General features: G+C 36.4%; 1 protein-coding gene and 1 pseudogene across 1 annotated transcript; one reads left to right on the forward strand and one right to left on the reverse strand.

Moving 5' to 3' along the window:
- Positions 1 to 246: 246 nt before the first annotated feature.
- LOC112785547 (uncharacterized) lies at positions 247 to 1,015 on the reverse strand (annotated as a pseudogene).
- Positions 1,016 to 1,975: 960 nt separating this feature from the next.
- Positions 1,976 to 8,697, forward strand: LOC112784338 (uncharacterized). The gene is made up of 14 exons (XM_025827493.2): positions 1,976 to 2,180; positions 2,267 to 2,338; positions 2,407 to 2,479; positions 3,303 to 3,442; positions 3,795 to 3,896; positions 4,658 to 4,729; positions 4,831 to 4,922; positions 5,018 to 5,099; positions 5,189 to 5,281; positions 5,499 to 5,563; positions 6,446 to 6,458; positions 6,547 to 6,627; positions 8,046 to 8,154; positions 8,270 to 8,697. The coding sequence occupies exons 1-14, from the start codon at positions 2,049 to 2,051 to the stop codon at positions 8,368 to 8,370; spliced, it is 1,227 nt and encodes a 408-aa protein (XP_025683278.1). The 5' UTR covers positions 1,976 to 2,048; the 3' UTR covers positions 8,371 to 8,697.
- Positions 8,698 to 21,925: the final 13,228 nt, after the last annotated feature.

Consider the following 21,925-nt stretch of genomic DNA (forward strand, 5'->3'; position numbering starts at 1 on the left):
TGGTACTCGAAAGATTCTGGCGCTAACAAAATGGTACTTGATCTTTGTTACTGACAAAATGATCCCTGAAAGATTTTAAAATTTGACAAAAATGACCAACCATCAATTGAGTTACCTGGAGTTAAGGTTTAAAGGTGACGTGTTGGTTAACAATGACAATAATTACAAAATTTAATCACTTTTAATTTTTATAATTTTAAAAACACCCCCAATTTCAAATTTTAAAAACCCTAATCCCCTTTCTTCTGAAACTCTCATCTCTTCTCTTTTCTCATCATCATCCACCAATTTTCTTTCCCAATTAAATCCTCTTCATTTTCATTTGTTGCTACCTCTACCTTCCTCCTTCTTCTTATTCTTCTAACCAAAGATACTTCTTTGATACTCAACCCTTTCTTCTCAAGACTCAACCCTTTTTTCATTTCTCATTTTTTTTCTCATATGCCATTAGCTCCTCCAAAAGCTTCTCCACCTCGTAGCTCTTCTTCTCCTCTTGATGTTATTGATCACCACTTGACCCACCTGCCACCTCCGATGTCAAACCAAAACCAGGCTCATACTCAGAATTATCATCAACACAACTCACAAATGGGTCTGTATTGATGGAACCACCAACACCAATAGCTCCTCCATAATTCAGATCGTAACCAAACTCTAATTTGAGGTTCAGAATCCTTGGCTAGTTGTTCATGTTGTTGTTGTTGGCATCACCATATTGATACAGAGGAAGATGATTACTCGATCTTCAAATGGGAGGAAGAGGAAGGTTTGGAATAATGTTGCAAGATTGTTGAATGGAGTGTTCGTCATCCTCGTTGGGGAAGTTCACTTTAGCTTTCCTTCCGCGAATCTTATGAGCTTCTCTGTCATAGGCCCTAGTGGCTTCTTTGGTGGTGTTGAAGGTTCCAAGCCAAAGGCAAACACCTTTCCTTGGATCGCGAATCTCTGCCACCAATTTTCCCTCTTCACACGCCTTCCCAATCGCAAACTGAACCATTGTCTCAAGAACACAGGGTCTTCCATGCGATGCCTCTGCAGAAGATCTCACCCCCTCTGCCGCTATCACCAGCACCACCACAACTACAACAAGAGCCTCGTTAATCACTACCTGATTCCCAAAAATAGCATCATTGAGAGGAAAAAGAAGAAGAAAAAAAAAGGAGATTAGGGTTTTAGAAAATGATGATGATTTAGAAAAAGAGATGAGAGTTTTAGGGAAAAAAAAGAGGATTAGGGTTTTTTAAAAAAATTGAAATTGGAGTTTTTTAAAATTATAAGAATTAAAAGTGGGTAAATTTTGTATATGATAATTGTTAACTGACACGTCACCCCCTAAACCTTAACTCCAGGTAACTCAATTGGCAGCTGGTCACTTTTGTCATACCATTTTGCCAACGTCAGAATCTTTCGAATACTGATTTAGTATTTACCTCTTTAGATAAAGATTCAAATTGTTCCGGTCCTTCTAAATATCCTGCATCATCTTCACGAAATCCGGTTGCTGAAGGTAAGCCAGGTTCCTGGGTTTGCGGTAAAGCGATTGGCTGTCAGAGGATGTGCCCTCGCCGCCGAGGAGGAAGGTAAAGGCGGCGGTAAAACGGAAATAAGGAGGAGTTTATTAGGGAAGAAGAAGAAAACATGGGTAAATGATGATGAGGAACAGGAAAAAAGTTGAGCAATAATTTTAAAATTTGTAAATTTTATCAAATATAGTTTTAGTAGTTAAATTTTAAAAATTTAAAATTAATTCAATAATAATGTATGATAACTATATCTAATTTACGTGTGTTAAAAGTTATTTTTGTGAAATTATTATTGAATTAATCTTAAAATTTTTGAAGAATTAGCCATCAAAAATATATTTAAAAAAATTTTTAAAATAAAATAAAAATTAACTATATTTTTTAAATTTTTAGCAAATTTTTTAACAAATTTCAAAAACAAAAAATATATCCTACTCTAAATTAAATTAATGGAACGGCGTCGTTGACGCTGTGGGCAGTAAACTAGTAGTGTACCGTCTAGCAGCTGAGGCAGCAAAGCTGAGAATGGAAGAGTTACGGAAGCTTGAGAAAGTGCAGAGGATGGTCCAATTCATGGAATCACGTGCCCTCCTCGTGACTCATTCATCCTCCAACGATCATGGCCGCCGCTTCCTCGCTAATCTCATGCTCTTCTTGGTCAGTCCCCAAATCCGAAATCCCCACTCTACTCTACAATTCATAACCTCCGCTTTCTTCATTGCTCAAAACGACATGCGTTTCAGTTACAACCCTGCGGAGGCGGAGACCTTTCCATCAACGACAAGTGCTCATTGCTCTCTGACCTTATGCCTCGAGTGAGTTCCACATCTCTCCTGATTGAATTAGAGTTCTTGTTTCAGTTTTCTTCTTTCATTTTTTGCAGCTCTCCTCTGAAGTTCTGGAAGAAGCGTCTGTTTGGATAAGTGAAGACCTCGTCGCCATGCAAGAAAACGATGGTATTTAATCTTTGCCGAAGCGGATATTTCTAGATTTCTTCCATTGCTATGTTGGTTGGAAAGTTTCACCCCCCAAAAGAGGGAAATCGAATTTGGAGGGAGTTTCTTTTTTTTGTTTAAGAAAATATATACTAATTTATGAGTCTGCAAAATACAATAAATATGATGATGAATTATTACAGAGACATTTCCAAAGGAAAAATGAAAGGAAGGGAAGATGGTAGTTCACTAATGAATGTTATTTGCTTAGGTTGGTTGTTCAAAATCATCTTGACGCGTAATAACTTTGAAATGCTCATAAAAATGAACGAGGGAAAGTTCAGTTTTTCAGCTTCTGAGTTGTAAATAGAAGGAAGGGAGATTTTTTTTTTTTGAAACCAGTAATCCTTTTTCCTTTCCTTGGCATCCAAGCGGTCCATTAGGGACTATAAATTTGTAACCTTGGTGGCATCATGGGGTTTCTTTGGCTAAGAGATAGTGATGCTTTTCTTTCTTTTCTCTTGTGATGTCTAAAAACTTGAAGGACATTGAGTGAAATTGGAATATACAACAAATTTGTATCTACCTATGATGTGTGGCTGCACTCAAATACCTCCTACTCCTGCCTTTACCATGGATTATTTGTATCTTCCTACTTACAACTTTGGCTGAATTTTATTGAAAATAACTTTGACATGTTGAAGACTCTTAAAATCTCAATTGGAATCCTCGTAGTAACTCCTGATTCATTCTATATTTCTCATTTCTTTCCTTCATATGCTTTGATACATGCTTTAATTTCATCATATTATAGTAATTTTCTTGAATTTCCACTTGCATTTAGGTTTTCAACAAAATCATGTTGAAAATGCCTTCCATGGTTGCAATCAATTGGAGTATAATTTATTGCAAAGTTATAATGAAAACAAGGCCATGGTCAGTCTGGATTCCATGGAAAAAGCAAACTCCACCCTTGAGGATTTTGTAAGTATAGTTACAAAACAAAAACCTCTTTGCTGTGATCATGCTATTCTCATGTGTTGCTTGATGAATTTAGAAAATGTGCAGATAGTTGCATGTTGAATCTCAGAAGACAAATTTTGGAATGCATAAACTAAGTTGATTATTATCTTAATAATTCTAGGTTTGTGGACTTTATATGCTACTGTGTTCTGTATTAATTGAAAGATAAGGTGTGACATGTCTGAGATTTCAGCTTTCTTTATGGTACATAATTTCCATGATAAGTTTGGTAGAATGTTTCATACTGTTTCAACAAATTAGCGTAGCTAACTTGCTCTATCATTCAGATTGTAATATAAACTTATTTTTCCAGTGCAGATCTTATTTTATGTTTCATGAATTGGATGTAACAAAGCCACAAACAGTCTTCAAATACTTGCCTATTCTTTCATTCACAGAAAGTTATATCTATCAGGTACATCCATACACATTAGATTGATGCTATTAAATTTAGCCATACTTTCTTTTATTCTTTTTTTTCTTCCCTGCATGGATTCCATTGCATGTGTGGAACAAACAATGAACGTAAAAACAAGTGTGGCTGGAAGGCCTAAAAGTTAGAGCACCTCAAGCAAGAGGTGCTTAAGACAACACCGGTTTATGTATCATTTTGGCAATTGATGCGATGGATATTTAGTCAGATGGTGTAATTGGATAAGTATATTATTTGACTGCAACTTAATGATTGATAAATTGCATTGGCTTGGATAACTCCTCATTGTCTCAGGTTTGGCCTATTTAAGGACCATAATGTCAAATGCCAAAAGGCATTGTGCAACGGCCCTGAACAGTTTCAGAGCAGCTCATATTTGCTTTGAGTTTGTGGACTCTAGATTCTTGACTAATATGATGAAGGCAGCTAAGGTTGAGAATTTGAAATCAGCCCTGGATGCCATTAGGATTTAGACTTTAGAGGCTTATTATGTTATTAGAAATATCATGCATGGGTTTAGGTAGACTAGGTTAAAATTGGTAGCTTGGGCACTGAATTTGATGCAATATTTTCTTTTGCTAGGAAACATGTATTTTTTTTTTTGTTTGTTTGAGATTATTTGTGTTCATACATTTGACCATCTAATAATTTCGGAAATCGATATTCTGCAAAATTCTAAGGGGTCAGTAAGAAATCTGCAAAAGCTCCTATTTTGCTTAAAATTCACGGCTATTTATATGCAGCTTGATAAAATGAATGAGAAACTGCTGTCTACACCAACCAATGGAAAGTCTGTACATGGAGGAAAAGATGAGGTGGTTGACTGCATTTGGAACTTATATAGAGGAAATTTATTAATCTTAATGTTTAAAGTAATAATTTTCAACTTTCCAATATAATTAAATTTTGTATGCAGAAAACAACCGAAGTGTTGGCTTCCTACTTTTCAAATGATCCTGTTCAACCACTGGTGACACTTCTCAAACATAAAGGTCTTTTGACAGACAGGTATACATTCTGCCTTTATAAAACACTCAAGACTCCTCAAGTAGCTGAGGATGAGATTAAGTTGGTACTCTATTCTTTTTGCTTGATGAGCTTAGGATAAGAGAAGAACTTACACTTGGAGAAGAGTATTGGGCTCTTGAAAGAAAACTTTGTTACGCGCTTGTAAACGAAAAAGAGGTACACTTATAACTCAAGATAGGTATACATTAAACCATTTTCTTCATAAAGTTCCATATGTAGAATCTAATAAATAAATTGTTACCTAGATTCTTATTGAAGATGTCATGAAGGCTATTCATTTGAAGTCTTTTGATTATCGAGTGTTGAATCTTCTCCTATATCAACTGCGAGGAGCTGAGGTACAAATAATAAGCAAAAAAAATGCTTTATTGATACTGCATTCTTCATCAAAATCTTAATCATTTTATTATGTGATTATATTCTGAGTTGGGCATCTGATTTTTTCTAAGATATTACTCGAAGGGGCAACATAAATCTGTGCATAAAGCGACATAACTTTTGTTAGCTGATATATATCTCATCAGGATAATTCTGTTCTGTGAATATGAGTTGAAGGTTGAGGAGTTGCATATGGAGTTTCTTTCAGTTTCAGAGTTCTTGGTGGAAGTTTCTGATGATCTGTTAGTACTTCTTTTGATTTTGTTGATGTTGGATAATATAATATCATATTTATGTATTCAAACATGGGAGAATTTTGTATTTGCCTCTCAAATAGTAATATTTTCTATTTTCATTTATATATGTTTAAATATCAGAATTTTTAGATATTCAGTAAAAATGCATTAAGATGTAGTGAAATGGTTGCATTATAAGGACTGCTTTTTGTTCTTTCATGCTTTTAACTGAAAAAGGTATCCTTTCTAGTTTCTTCTCTGGAATTAATGAAACTTTTACCATACTGACATTTATAAAAATGTAAGACCAATTTGTACCAACAAAAGTATTAACAATGGTTGAAAAATACGTTGCCATGACAATTTTATTTTATTTTGAGTAATATGACAAGTAGGTCTTTGAAAAATTTGCAATGAACTTATAGGTCCTTAAAGAAAATAAAGTATCAAATAGGTCCCTAAACAGTTTTTTGATGGACTTATAGGTCCCTGACAAAAAAATACCAAATAAGTTTCTGAAAAATTGAATGTTGGACTTAAAGATCCTTGAAAAATTGCGATGTTAGACACGGTTCATCATTCTGTCAGGGATCTATAAGCCCACTAATGCAATTTTTTAGGGATTTATTTGATACCTCTTTATTTTTTTCCCCCGAGAGATTTATAAATCAATTTCAAATTTCCTAAACGACTTGCTTGCTATTTTTATTTTTCTCGGGACTTGTCTTATTACTCTTATTTTTTAGTGTGTTTTATAAGGCTGTTTCCAATCCCCATTTTTATCCCAAACTCACTCTTGGTTATTTTGGTTCCACTTTGCTGTTCTTGTTGGTGTTTAATTTGTTTGTAACATACACAAATATTGATTTCATACTAATAATCTTGCAGGTATGACTATGAGGTGAGTTCAGTAGTACAAGGCTTTTAACCTTTGGTCATCATGCTCTTGTCTGAATCTTAATTCGACTAAAAGCCCTCATATCACACAGGATGATGTTTTAGAGAATAATTTCAACATTTTGCGGATGTTTGTCAGAATATATGGAGCTTCAACTGCTCCAGCTATGTTGGTCAGTATTGCAAAGTCTGGCAAGAATTGGCATTACTAATTCATATATTTTCTTATATACTCTTGCGGAATTTAAAATAGGCTGGAGAAGCTGGAAAATCAAACTTACTTGTTGCATTGCTTATTTATATAATTGATTATATGAGAATCAACTTATTTTTATGGTAATATAGGGTTAGAATGATTATTTAATCATATGATGTTTTAATAGTTAGGGTCAATTTGATTAAAAAAAAGTAAAAGGAAAAGGAAAATGAAAAAGATTCTGTGTATTGTATAAAAAGCTTTTCTGAAATGATGTCCAAAACGCAGCTTATGATTATTTTAAAGAAGGGTAAAGTATACTTTTTGTCCCTAAAGTTTGGCAAAATTTATTTTGTTTCAATTTTGTCTCAGAAGTTTTCGATTTGCATCAAATATACCCTCGACGGCTAAATTTTCAAAAAATTTAAGACCAATCTAACAATAATGCATGAAAATTAGGCTTGATTTACTTGTGTTGAGGGTTGGTCTTATGAAATTGTTGTTGAATTGGTCTTAAAATTTTTGAAAAATTAGCCGTCAGGGTATATTTGATGCAAATCGAAAATTTTTGGGACAAAATTGAAACAAAATAAAACTTGGGTATTTTGAAACTTTTGTCAAACGTCAGGGACAAAAAGTATACTTTACCCTTTGAAGAAAAAGCCCAAGTATTTGATACAATAATTTTGCCCACCAAATTATTCAAACACAGACAACTTTTCAATAAGGAAACAAACATGTTTTGGTAGCTTCCACCCCTAGAAAACACCCCTCCTCGTTCTCTGTTAACATCTTGTGGTAACTATATGTTATAGAGGTAATGTTTATTTTAGTCCTTGAATTTGAATGAATGATTAAATTTGGTCCCTAATTTTTCAAAATGATCAACTAAGTCTTTCAGTTTTGGAAATGTGACTTTCTAGTCCTTGTGCAAACTTCCGATTCACAACTATTAGTATAGTACTGATATTGACAATTAAATGTCACCTTAACAGTGTAATGGCTATTTAGCATGGATAGTGGATACCTTTTAATTGTGGTCAATAAAGTGATCAAAGTTGGTTCATATGAATTTAATAGTATCTACTAAGTTTGATTTAGTTAAGTCCTATGAACCAATTTTGGACATCATGTTAAATACAATTAAAAAGTGTCAACATTACGTAGCCATTATAGTATCATGGTAACATTTAAACTGTCCACATCAACATTATATTAACGGATGTGAAATAAAGGTTTGGTCAGGGACTAAAGGAATTGAGGTTTTGAAAGTGTGGAATTAAGTTGTTTATTTTAAAAAGTTAATGATAAAATTGATTCATCTGACTAATTTCATCAACCAAGATGAACATTACCTTATGTTTTATATATATTCCTCTGGTATGAAAATTTCAGGCTAAGTGCATTGGCGAGGCTGAAGACAAGTATGAAAGTTTGCTGAATTCACTGGATCCACAACTGTCTCAGAGTTACAAGAAAAGATGTGCAGAAGCCACTAAAGAAGGTCATTTTGAACTTCGATGGGTTCATTCTTCTCGATTAATAGTTAGACCTCAAACTGTAGGCTACCAGTGTTTTGTTTTGGTTTATTGACAACGGAATTTTCTTTTTTTATATAGGTGGAAAGGTGTCAGAGCACCCTCTTGGCACGTGGGTGATTCCAACCGTGATTCCAGATGAGGAACTGTATCGGTCAAAATTGAAGTCTGATACTTCGTAATGGAAACCTGAACTGTGTTAATGGCACTTGGATCTTGTTGACTCAAAACAGGTTATGTTGGATTCAGAAATAATCAAGAAAGTTTGTGTCTAAAGTCTAAACCCTCGTAAGTTAAAGTTTATATAGACTAGGAGCATTAGGTATACAATTCGAGAGTTCTGGAGGTACCATTTTTTTATGACTTGGCCTTCCGGATCTGGAATTCTGAATCCTATATTACCTTAATTTGGCTTGAGGAATTTTGACTTCATGCTTAGAAGTTATATTTGTGACTACATTTGTGACTACCGAAAGAATGAATTTACTTGCAAGTTATTCACTTGACTATTTCGAGGTTGTTTGGGAGAGTTTCTTGACTAATCCAATTGTGCATGTATTATGATTTGTTTTCTAAATCAAGAAATTGTAAATGAAATCATTGTGCAAAATCGCACAGCATGCTTAAAATTTTTCATACAACGTTGAGCCTCTTCTTTTGCACTATTACAAAGTGGAGCTCTTTTGTTTTTGAACTTTGGCAAGAAAAACGGAGTTAATATTCAAATTGGTTTTTGAAGTTATATTCATGTTTCAACTTGGCCTTCAAAATTTCAATTTATTCAATTTGTTTTTCCAATTTAGATTTGTAACTCACGTTAGTTCTTGATTTTGTTTTCGTTACAAAGTTGTTAACACGCAGAGATAGACTAATGGCTACCATGCTGAATATGCTGAATTTTCTAATGACTATTTGACGTGGTAATTGAAATTTTTTACCTTAATTTATTTCTTAAGAAGTCTTTAAAACTCTTAAGTGAAATTAAGATTAGGGTTTTAAATACTTCACAGAGAGTAAATTGCGGTAAAATAAATTTTAATTATCACTTTAGATAGCTATTAGAAAGTCTAGGAGGATCTACTATTCTATAATCTATATAAGCACACCATTAATAATTTTGTAATTTTAAGGACTAAATTAAAATTTTGGGGACTAGATTAATGTGTGGGTGTAACTTCAAGAACTAATTTGAGTATTAATTCTAAAAAATATTCATTTATAGAAACTCGCATAGTACTTTCTCAGTTAGCTGAAGGAAACTCTTTGCTTCAGTTGTGATTATCATAATATTCAGAAGAGAGTCTAGGTGAAGAGAATTGAACGCTAAAAATAACAATTTGATTAAGTTTGAAAAATATGTAAGGTTTTGGCTTTTTCTCATTACAGCAAATTGATTGATTATAGTCACTATAATTAAATACCACAATCACACTATAGAAGTCACATTTATATATAACTCAACATGTAAATAGAAGTAAATAACAAATCATTATCTACAAATATTAGCTAGTATTTTTTGCAAAGGGTTTAACATTTTTCGTGTAGCTGTCATTATCATATTTTTAGATAATACTTTTAAATAAATTATGCCGGTTTTGTATATTGTTATTAATTTATTAAATTTTTTTTATTAAAGATTAATTTTCTTAAAACTAAAATATATTAGTACCAATTTCGATATTAGTTTTGTTCATACCTTGACCCAACAAATAAAAGTCAAGCCCAACAACACAAAAAGACCCACCAATAAAGGTGGACCTCATGACAAACCCGACCTCTTTAAAGAGGTCGGATACCGACGTAAGGAGGTTAAGCCCTACCTGCCCAAAGCAGGTAACTACCTCCATGAATCTCTCCTACTATCTCTATCTAATCTAGAAGGTAGATCCCAACAAACTCCCAAGATAAAGGGAATATTTATCCATCAAAAAAGAGGGAACTACTCTAACAAATGTGGTTATCAATTCTACTATAAATACACTGACACCTCCATGTATAACTCACGTTCTAATATACTAAAAACTTGCTTAAAGTCCTTTTTAATTTAAGCATCGGAGTCTCTTGCAGGTACCACCACCCACCTCCTCACGAGGAATTTGGACAAGTGGCACCTTGGCACCAAAGATGTCGGACGCCACCACATCCAGGGATCTGGACCTCACGTCCAGGCCCAAAACAACGTTTCAGGTAACCTCCAGAATATTGGCGCCGTTGCCGGGGACCTGGAATTCTCCCCTTGACGAATGGCGGACCACAAGTGTGAAGATGGTCGCACGACATTTGAATCCGAGCAAGAAGCTCAGCCAAAAGACCAAGCCCTCTTACTTCCTCCTCCACCACCACACCAAGGCTCTCACGAGGAAGGGACCTCAGGAAATCCTCATCCAACGAGGATCATTCTGAAATCCACTATCTTGAAGATGAGAACCGTCCTTATACAACCGAGATCCTGGACCTAGTTCATGGCCGTGGGAATTGACTGCAACAGCTCGAACACGAGTCTGAACGACAACAGAAAGCAGAACGAGAATTACGAAGAGAGGTAAGACGACGAAAGGAGCTAGAAGACAAGCTCCGAAAACTGGAAGCTGAGCTACAAAAAAGGGGCAATCAGGCAGAGCATGATGAAAGTCCCCTAGAAGAAGAAGATCTATTCACAGAAGAAATCATGAAGGCTAAAGTTCCTAGAAACTTCAAAACACCCGACATGGATCTCTATGACAGAACGTCCGACCCGAGCCACCATCTCAGTAACTTTAAAAGCAGGATGTATCTGGCCGACGCCTCTGACCCACCCGTTGCAAAACCTTTCCGACTACTTTGACCAAAGTGGCCATGAAGTGGTTTGATAACCTGCCACCTAGGTCGATAACCTACTTCGACGATTTGGCCAGAAAATTTCTGACCAGATTTTCCATCCAGAATGACAAAACGAAGCATACCCCGAGCTTATTGGGAGTAAAGCAAGAAGTCAGAAAAACCCTCTGTGACTACATGGAAAGGTTCAACAAAGCTTTTCTGGAGATCTAGAATCTACCAACTGAAGCTATGATTATAGGTTTGGTCAATGGCCTCAAAGAAGTACCACTCTCCGAGTCAATATCTAAACGACACCCGACTTCTTTGAATGAAGTTCAAGAAAGGACAGAGAAATATATCAATATGAAAGAAAATTCCCCACTTAGAGAACCTCCTCCGCGAACAAACCTGCCCTACTACCAAACTCGGGACAAAGAAAGGGAACCCAAGAAAAAAGAGGAGCAAAATGTAGAGAAGCCCCGAAAGTACCACAACTACACCCCTCTAAGGGTTTTCCTGGTGGATGTTTACCACGAGATATGCCATACGGAAAAACTCCCAACTCCTCGTCCGATTAAGTATAAGAAAGTTGGAAGTCGGACTGAATACTGTGAGTACATAAGTTGTATGGACATTCTACTAACGAATGCTACGACTTAAAGAATGTTATTGAAAAGTTGGCTAGATAAGGCTGACTTGACAAATACCTGGCTGACAGGTCGGATGATCCAAGGAAGAGAAGGCGGGATGAGGAAGGAGGACAATCTAAACACCCTTTTAACACCCCAGAGCGACACACACATACGATCAATGGTGGGTTTGCAGGAGGAGGAATATCAAAATCCTCATGAAAAAGACATCTCAAGGAGGTATATCAAGTTGGGAAAGACAGTTAACTAACCGACCTGCCAACCATCTCTTTCACCAAAGAAGATGCTCAAGGCATATTGCCCAGGCATGATGATCCCGTCGTAATAACTATGATCCTAGCAAATGCTAACCTTCACAGAACCTTGATAGATCAAGGTAGCTCGGCTGATATTCTGTTTAAACCCGCCTTTGACAAACTCAGGTTAGAAGAAAAGGATCTAAAGGCATACCCCGACAGCCTTTTCGGACTAGGAGATACCCCGATCTGACCCTTTGGCTATATCTTATTGTAAACTACTTTTGGAAAAGGTATCCGATCAAAGACGCTAAATATTTACTACATAGTAGTCAATGTGACCTCGACCTACAATGCCCTAATTGGTCAGACTACCTTAAATCGACTTGCTGCCATCGTCTTTACTCCTCACCTCTGTATGAAATTCCCAACGACAAAAGGGATTGCTACTGTAAAAGGGGACAAAAAATTGGCACGCAAATGTTACAACGAGAGCCTCAGTTTAAGAGCCAATCCAGGGGGAAAAGAGGTCAACACCATTGAGTTAGGAGGGGTACGAACTCGTGAAGAATTGCACCCCCAACCTGAGGGTAAAATAGAAGAAGTGCAAATCGGAAACCATCCCAACAAGAAAACAAGCATATGGGCAAACTTAGAAGAAAGCCTGAAGATACAGCTCGTACATCTGTTAGGGAAAACTCCAACCTCTTCGCTTAGTAAGCTTCCAACATGCCTGGTATAAATCCCGATTTGGTGTCCCATAAGCTTGCAGTATATTCGGGCTCCCGACTTATTTAGCAGAAACGTAGGAAGCTCGGACCAGAACGGACATAGGTCGTAGAAGAACAAGTACTAGCCTTGCTGGAGGCAGAATTTATAAGGGAGCTAAAATATCCACTATGGTTAGCTAACATAGTGTTAGTGAAAAAATAAAATGGAAAGCAGAGAATGTGTGTTGATTATACCGACCTCAATAAAGCATGTCCTAAGGACCCTTATCCACTCCCCAATATTGATGCTCTGGTTGACTCAGCATCAGGCTACAGATACTTGTCCTTTATGGATGCCTACTCGGGATATAATCAAATCCTGATGTATAAGCCAGACCAAGAAAAGACCTCGTTCATAACTCCAAAAGCTAACTATTGCTACGTAGTAATGCTTTTTGGATTGAAGAACGCGGGGCTACATACCAGCGATTGATTAATAAGGTGTTTTCCACTCACATAAGAAAAATCATGGAGGTATATGTGTATAACATGCTTGTAAGACCCAAGAGGACACGTCACACCTGTCCGACCTCTCTGAGGTGTTCTTCACTATAAGGAAGCATGAGATGAGGTTAAATCCTTCAAAATGCACCTTTGCAGTAGAAGCTAAAAAGTTCTTGGGGTTCATGTTAACCCAAAGGGAAATAGAAGCCATCCCAAACAAATGTCAGGCTATACTAAACATGAAGAGTCCAACTTGTGTCAAAGAGGTCCAACAACTAAATGGAAGGTTGGCCGCTCTATCCAGGTTTTTAGCAGGGTCAACTCTGAAATCACTTCCTCTTTACTCAATCCTAAGGAAAGGGAAGTAGTTTAAATGGGCTCCAAAATGTGAACAAGCCTTTCAAGACTTTAAACCATTCTTGGGACAACCACTCATACTTATCCGACCTAAAAAAGGGGAAGAGCTCGTGCTATATTCGTCAGTTAAAAGCCGGGCTATAGCTTCAGCCTTGGTCCAAGAAGACGAAAAGGGGCAGCAACCTATCTACTTCATCAACAAAGCCTTACAAGTGGCAGAGTTGAATTATCAAAAGATAGAAAAGTTTGCTTATGCCTTTATCCTCACATCTCGAAGGCTCTAGCCTTACTTCCAAGCTCATACCATCAAAGTCCGTACTAATCAACTAATGAAACACATCCTACAAAAGACGGACTTAGCAGGTCGAATGCTACAATGGGCAGTAGAGTTGTCCGAGTTTGACTTAAGATACAAAGCTCGGACAACCATTAAGCCTCAATACCTTGCTGAATTCATCGCCGAATACACCGAATGCCCAAGAAATCCAGTTACATGGAGTTTGTATGTAGACGGGCCATCAAATAAGGCTAGAAGTGGAGCTGGTGTTATTCTCGAAAGCAACCAAGGGACTCGGATAGAGCTATTCTTAAGGTTTGAGTTTCCTGCTTCCAACAATCAAGCAAAATATGAAGCCCTACTTGCTGGCTTGAAACTGGCTAAAGAAGTGGAGGTAGAAAAAGTGATGGTGTTCAGTGATTCGCAAATAATAAATTTCGCAAATTAATGGCACATATCAAGCTAAAGACCCCACTATGAAGAAGTACTTGGATAAGACCCGAGAACAATTAACACACTTTTTAGAAAGTGAGGTCCGACATATAACTCGGAAATCCAATGCTTGAGCTGATGCCCTCTCAAAATTAGCCAGCACCAAGTCAGGGGGCAACAATGGAAGTCTCATTCAAGAGACTCTGCAATCGCCATCCATATCAAAGGAAGAGGAAGTACTGACCATATCCAACCAACATCTAGGGTGAATGACTCCCATAATCAACTACCTCAAGTTTGACGTACTCCCAAAAGATGAAAAGGAAGTTAGAAAGCTCGTAAAGGAAGTACAAAATTATACACTAGTCCACAATATTTTGTACAAAAGAAAGATCTCAGCACCCCTCTTAAAGTGTTTCCCGACCTCCAACATAAAGGAAGTCTTGGAAGACGTACATATCGGCATATTTGGAAACCACTTGGGAGCTCGGTCACTGACCAAAAAAGTGATTTGAGCTGGCTTCTTTTAACCGACCTTACAGAAGGAGGTAGTCGAGTTTGTCAAAGTATGTCCGCCTTGCCAGAAACATGCTAACTTCCATGTAGCACCTCCTGAAGAGCTTATTGGTGTTACCTCACCATGGCCATTCACGAAATGGGGCCTTGACCTACTCAGACTCTTTCTCCAAGCACAAGGCCAAGTCGAATACCTCATAATATGGATTGATTATTTTACTAAATGGATTCAGGCAGAGCCCCTAGCAACTATTACTGCTCAAAGAAGTCAGAAATTTCTGTATAAGACCATTGTCATGAGGTTTGGAGTTCCGCACTCTATCACCACGACAATGGAACTCAATTTACCGACTCGACCTCTAGAAATTTGGTGGCCAATTTAAAAATAAAATACCAGTTCACATTCGTGGAACACCCCCAGGCCAATGGACAGGCTGGAGCTGCCAACAAGGTCATATCGGCCGGGTTAAAGCGTCGATTGCAATATGCAAAAGGAGCTTGCGCAGACGAGCTTCCACAAGTCTTGTGAGTATATCGGACCACTCCACATTCCACAACGGGAGAATCACCCTTCCGACTTGCATACGGAATGGAAGTAATGATCCCTGTAAAACCTGCAAAATTAGTAATTAAATAGTCAATAAATTAACTATTATTTTAAGAAATAAAAAATTTGAATTTTATAGTTTGATAAAAAATAATTAAAATATGAATTTTAACACTAATATTAAAAGATTTAGCTCAAAATTGGGCCAAACAGGTCAAACCAGGGCAAATCAGGCCCATATTGGGCCCAAGGCCCAACCCAAATCAATAGAACAAAAAAGCTTAAGCTCTCTCTTCCCTCTTTTATTATGAAACACGCTGGAAACACTTTGGAGGAGGAGAAGGAAAATCTAAAACCCTTGCTCCAATTTCAATTTACCATATCTTTCAATCTGGAGCTCCGATCGCCGCACCGTTTGCGGCCACGCGATCACTGTGACGAGTTCTACAAAACCATAGAACAATTTGGTAAGTACCTCACTATTTTCTTCTCAGCCACTCTTCCCTAATTTCGAAAATCCTATGCATTGGGTGTTGAAAATTTGTTATTTTGATATTTAGGATCAAGCTAACGTAGTGGGTGTGCCGGGTTTTGGCTCAATTCTTGCATTGGCAAGGTGAGAAAGGTTTAATCCTTGTCAAGTTATCTAATTAGTGAACCCTTTGGTAATTTTAGTGTTATTTTGTGAAATTTGCATTGGGTATTTTGGAAACAAATTGATGGCATTGGAAACTTGATATTGGACTTTGGAGAGCTAGAAACCCGTTTGTTGTGACCTTGGAAGCTTGGATTTTGTGGAACGGTGACAAATTTTGCCGTTCTGGGTTTTTTGAGAAATCAGCCAAGGTATGATTTTGGTTTTTCGTATATAAAATATAATGTCTTGTAAAAACTTAGGGTATGTGACCATAAGATAAGTTGAACTACGTGAATATGTTGAGGCTTAATGATTTCTAGTGATAATTTTGAGTTATTACTAAAATGGGATGATTATTGTTATGAATGAGGTTGGTGATAGTTAATGATGATTGTGGTGATTAATGATAATGATATACTGTTGTTGATGATAGTAAGTGATGATGATAGAGTGTGTGATGGGCGTATTATGGGGGTATGAGTTTGAATTGGTTGAATGGGTATGAGTTGATATATGAACAAATGCTGCTGTGTTAATTATTGATGAGTATTGACTTAAAGTATATTAAATTGAGAACTTTGAATGAGTTGAAGAATTGAGGATTGAATAGTTCAAATGGTTGAATGATTGATTAATTTTTGATGAGTATTTGGTATTGATTTTGAGTGTTTTGGAATCGATTTGGTTGATAATGGTTTGGTTTGAAAATGAAAATTTGGAAAATAGAGGTTTTAAACTTTTTGGGTAAAACTTGATTTTTAATGAACTTCGGCGATCCATAACTTGAGTCTTAGAATTTGGATTTGAATGAAATCTATTTAAAGATAATTTCAAGAGCTTTAAAATGGTATAAAGTTTGTAAAAATCTGAATTTTGTAGAGGAAGTTATGGACGTTGGAAATTAGGTGTAGAAAACTAAAATTTTCCTAAGTGCAGAAAACCAGAATTTCTGGTATGTGTGCGTACACACATTTCGGGTGTGCATAGTGTGCGTACGCACATGTTGGGAAGGTCGTTCTGTTGTGTGCGTATGCACAGCACCTATGCGTACGCATACTTCCCTGTTTTGTACAAAAATTCTATTTTTCACCGTTTGACCTTCCCGACAAGCCTGTAAACCTCCGAAACTATTATTTTGATGGAGATTCAATGTTTTTGAACTATTGAACATTCCTATGATTTTTCAAACTTCTGAGAACTCTGATTAAATAAGTAAGGTTTTGAGTCACGAAGTAAGGGTTAGCCAGTGGAAGAAGATAGAATTGGCATCGGAGGAGTTGAAGAAAGGGGTACTTGATTTGATGAGATTATGAAAGTAAATGAATTGTGGTTGAGGAAGTGTGGAATCAATGAAGATGTATAAAATTTGACTGAATTGAGATGTGAATGTTGAGATTGGCGATGACTGGATATGGCCGGAATGACCAAGATGGCAAGGTCTGGGTGTGATCCCGCTTGCGTGTTGACTTGAAAATTTTATCTATCAGATGGCAAGTAGAGGATGGAAGATTCCCTCTCTTGTCGTGACGTGGATGTGGGGAAGGGGAAAGACACACTCTTTTGTATTGTTTTCGGCACATTCTTCTCTGGTTGCAAGGTGGAAAGGCACACTCTTTTGATGTGGAAATGCACTCTCCTTTGTGATACCTCCAGGAGAAGGTGCAAAGACACTCTTCTTCGTTATATATGTGGGAACCCTTACCATGCTGAGAACCGAAAAACTGGTAAACCGAACCTAATACCGGTCCGATCCAAGCTTAAGACCGTTTAAGGTAGAGAACCGGTACGAACTGGTCAAACCCAGAGTGAACCGACAAAAACTAGTTAAATTTGGTGAAAATCAAACCGGACTTAGAAACTCGGTCAAAGTTGAAGGTAAATCTACCATGGACCAGCGTTCTGTGAGTCCACCGTGCTCCATGTGATCCAGCGCTGCCAAGTGTCAAGAGTTGTGATTGTTGAAAAATTTTCCAAAATGCTTCACATGAGGTTCAAACTCCTTCCTCCAGAATACAACAAGCATGGTTTTACCACCAAGCTGCAATGCTTCTCATTAATATATATACATATTATAATATATATAGCAATCTTTCATTTCACTTATATTCAATTTATTTTAAGGTGAAAGTCACTCATTTTTAAATTATTTATATTTTATTTAACTATAAATTTTATTAAATATATACACATTAAAAAGTTAAAAAAAAATTATTAAGCACAATTTATCTTTTTTTATGATGATATGATATCTATTAATATTATTTTTTCAATAAATACTTGTAATATATAATAATAGGTAAAACTCACATACAGTTGTCTTCATATGAAGTTGATAGTTAAAAATTGTTAGATGATCTTTAGTCAAACTTGTCAAATCATTTAACGGTTCTTAAATATCAACTTCACAGGAAAACGACTGTATGTAAGTTTTTACCTATAATAATATAATAATAAAATGAATATAAACTAATTAATAAAGTATTAAAATTTAAAAATGATAATTATTTTTATAAAAACAAAATAAAAAAATAATAAAGAAAAACAATTAAATTTTATATAATTATTTAATTATACCGAGTTAACCGGTTCGACCAATGACCCACCGGTTGAACCAATGACCTAGTGACCCAGTAACCTCATCAGTTCGATCACCGGTTCGGTTTTGACAACTATGATTTAGATATACCTATATGCATAGAACTCTCCTTATATATATGTTTTACTTTTTCACCTCATAGAGGTTTTATGGAGAACTAGGACTTCTTTCTGAGTATTTTGGGACTCGGATTTTATATGTATGTATGTAAATATTCTCCGACCAGCCTTAGCTTTGTAGACTGAGCTCGGAGCTTGAATATTTTGTATACTTGACTCTCTACTCTCATTTTCTATATACGTATGTACATGTACCTATGCTTTCTTCATATGCAAGCAAACATTATTTCTGAGTGTTGCGCTTTTAGTTTTCACGATTTTGCTTTAACCAACCTTCAAGGCTCCTCGATAATTATATTCTTTCAATTATTATACATACATATATATATATATATATATATATATATATATATATATATATATATATATATATATATATATATATAATTTTAGAGGTCGTAATACCACACCACCTCTGTTTTATGACTTAAGCGTAAAGCTTTGTGTGGTAGGAAATTACATTATGGTATCAGAGCAGTTTGTTCCTATAGAGCCTGAGGGGCGGACTAATTATACGTCTGGGAACTCTGGGAGTCTTTACATGCTAAATTAGGTTATCTAACTGATATATGTGGCATGAATGTTAATGAGCATGCATTTGGGACTTTGAAGCACTAAACTTGTGATATTGAGACTGATCAACTTGATATCCCTTGTTTGGTGTGAACAGAAACCAGATGTCGACTCGCGGACGCGGTCGCGGGTGAGGCAGAGGTAGAATAGGTAGTGCAACCCAGGAACGATAGAAAATGACCCTATGGACTTTATGGCTACTCTAGGAGACATGGCTGTGGCTATGCAAGCGACAGCTGAAGCATTGGAAAATCAAATAAATAGTGGGAATGGGAATAACAGTGAGGAGAGGCTGATGACACTTGCTACTTTTCTGAAGGAGCATCCTCCGACCTTCAAAGGAACCGCAAACCCTACTGAGGTTGATAATTGGCTTCAAGCAATGGAGCGAGCTCTGCAAGCTCAGCAGGTTCCCAAAGACCAATGGGTGGAGTTTGCAACCTACCAGTTACAGGGTGAAGCCCAGTATTAGTGGCAGGGAACGCGGCGTATTCTACAACCAGATGGTGCTGTGATGTCTTGAGAGGTGTTTTGGGCTGAGTTCTACATAAAATATTTCCTTAATTCGGTTAGAAACACTAAGGAGCTTGAGCTACTGTAGTTAAAACAGGGTTAGATATCTGTTGTGGAGTACACAGATAAATTTAAAGAACTGTGTCGGTTTTCCCGAATCTGCCAAGGTGCTCCAGAAGATTTTGCAGAATGAAAATGTATTAAGTACGAGGGAGGACTTCGAAGTGACATTCTAAGCTTCATTGGGCCAATGAAGATTAGGGTTTTCTTAAAGCTGAAGAATGTGTGAGAAAGGCTGCTGTGACAGAGAATGATAACCGGGAGTTCCACCGAAGAGACCACCATCAGAATTTGGCACCAAGGAGCCAAGAGTTCAAGAGGATTAGGAACTACCTCCTAATAGGCAGCATAAAAATGGACAAGGTTTGCGTTACTGGTGTGAACCAGGGCATCTGGTTAGGGACTGTCCTAGTCCACGTGGGAGGACTTAGGATGTAGATCGATCGCAACACCAAGGTTGAGGTAATTGCAATAACTGGATTTATAGAGCAGTGTATGATTTTAAAATACCGCATTTATCCCCAGCTAAGGTAGGAATGAAAACCTAACACTAAAAATGTTAAGCTTAGCATTAAACTTATAACTAAACCGAGTCGTTCCTAGTAGGGTATTATCATTAGAGCTTGTAGAGTTTAGTGATGCTTTTGGTTGGCGTTGGACGAATGATCAAGATTCTTAGAGATAAACGAATCAGAGTGTGGCAGAAAAATCACGTAGAATAGGAAGACCTTAGGACTATTATATGTTAAATTAGAAGGAGGGTTACTCTCATGAACTTGCGTGGCAGACGATATTTTTGAGGGCGAAAATTTCTGTAGGGGGTAGGATGTAAAACCCGCAAAATTAGTAACTAAATAGCCAATAAATTAACTATATTTTAAGAAATTAAAAAATTTAAATTTTATAGTTTAATAAAAAAGAAATAATTTAAATGTAAATTTTAACACTAATTTTAAAGGATTTGGCCCAAAATTGGGCTGAACAGACCAAACCGGACAAACCGGGCCCACATTGGGCCCAAGGCCCAACCCAACTCAATAGAACAAAAGAGCTTAAGCTCTCTCTTCCCTCTCTTATTATGAAACACATTGGAAACACTTTGGGGGAGGAGAAGGAAAATCCAAAACCCTTGCTCCAATTTCAATTTGCCATATCTTTCAATTCGGAGCTCCAATCGCCGCTCCATTTACTGTGACGTGATCATTGCAACGAGCTCTACAAAACCCATGAAATAATTTGTTAAGTAACTCACTATTTTCTTCTTAGCCATTCTCTCTTCATTTCAAAAATCCTATGAATTGGGTGTTGAAATTTTGTTGATTTTGATATTTAGGATCAAGCTAACTTAGTGGATGTGTCAGGTTTTGGCTCAATTTTTTCTTTGGCAAAGTGAGGAACATTTAATTCTTGTCAAGTTATCTAATTAGTGAACCCTATGGTAATTTTAGTGTTATTTTGTGGAATTAGTTTGGATTGTGTATTTTGGAAACAAATTGGTGGTGTTGGAGACTTGATATTGGACTTTGGGGAGTCGGAGACCCGTTTGGTGTGACTTTGGAAGCTTGGGTTTTGTGGAACAGTGACAAATTGTGACGTTCTGGGTTTTACGAGGAATTAGCGATGGTATAGTTTTGGTTTCTCGTATATAAAATATAATATCTTGTAAAAACTTAGACTAGGTGACCGTAGGATAAATTGAACTACGTGAATATGTTGATGCTTAATGATTTCTAGTGATGATATTGAGTTATTATTAAAATGTGATGATTATTGTTATGAATGAGGTTGGTGATAGTTAATGATGATTGTGGTGATTAATGATAATAAGTGATGATGATAGAGTGTGTGGTGGAGTTGTGAAAGGAATGGAATTAAATGAATTGTGATAATGATTGGGGGTATTATGGGATATGAGTATGAATTAGTTGAATGGGTATGAGTTGATATATGAACAAATGTTGTGTTAATTATTGATCAGTATTGACTTGAAGTATATTAAATTGAAAACTTTGAATGAGTTGAGGAATTGAGGATTGAATAGTTCAAATGGTTGGATGATTGATTAATGGTTGATGAGTATTTGGTATTGATTTTGAGTGTTTTGAAATTGATTTGGTTGATAATGGTTTGGATTGAAAATGAGAATTTGGAAAATAGAGGTTTTGAACTTTTTGGGTAAAACTTGATTTTTAATGAACTTCAGTGATCTAT

The sequence above is a fragment of the Arachis hypogaea genome, chromosome 20, assembly GCF_003086295.3.
Source record: "Arachis hypogaea cultivar Tifrunner chromosome 20, arahy.Tifrunner.gnm2.J5K5, whole genome shotgun sequence".
Lineage (NCBI taxonomy): Eukaryota > Viridiplantae > Streptophyta > Magnoliopsida > Fabales > Fabaceae > Arachis > Arachis hypogaea.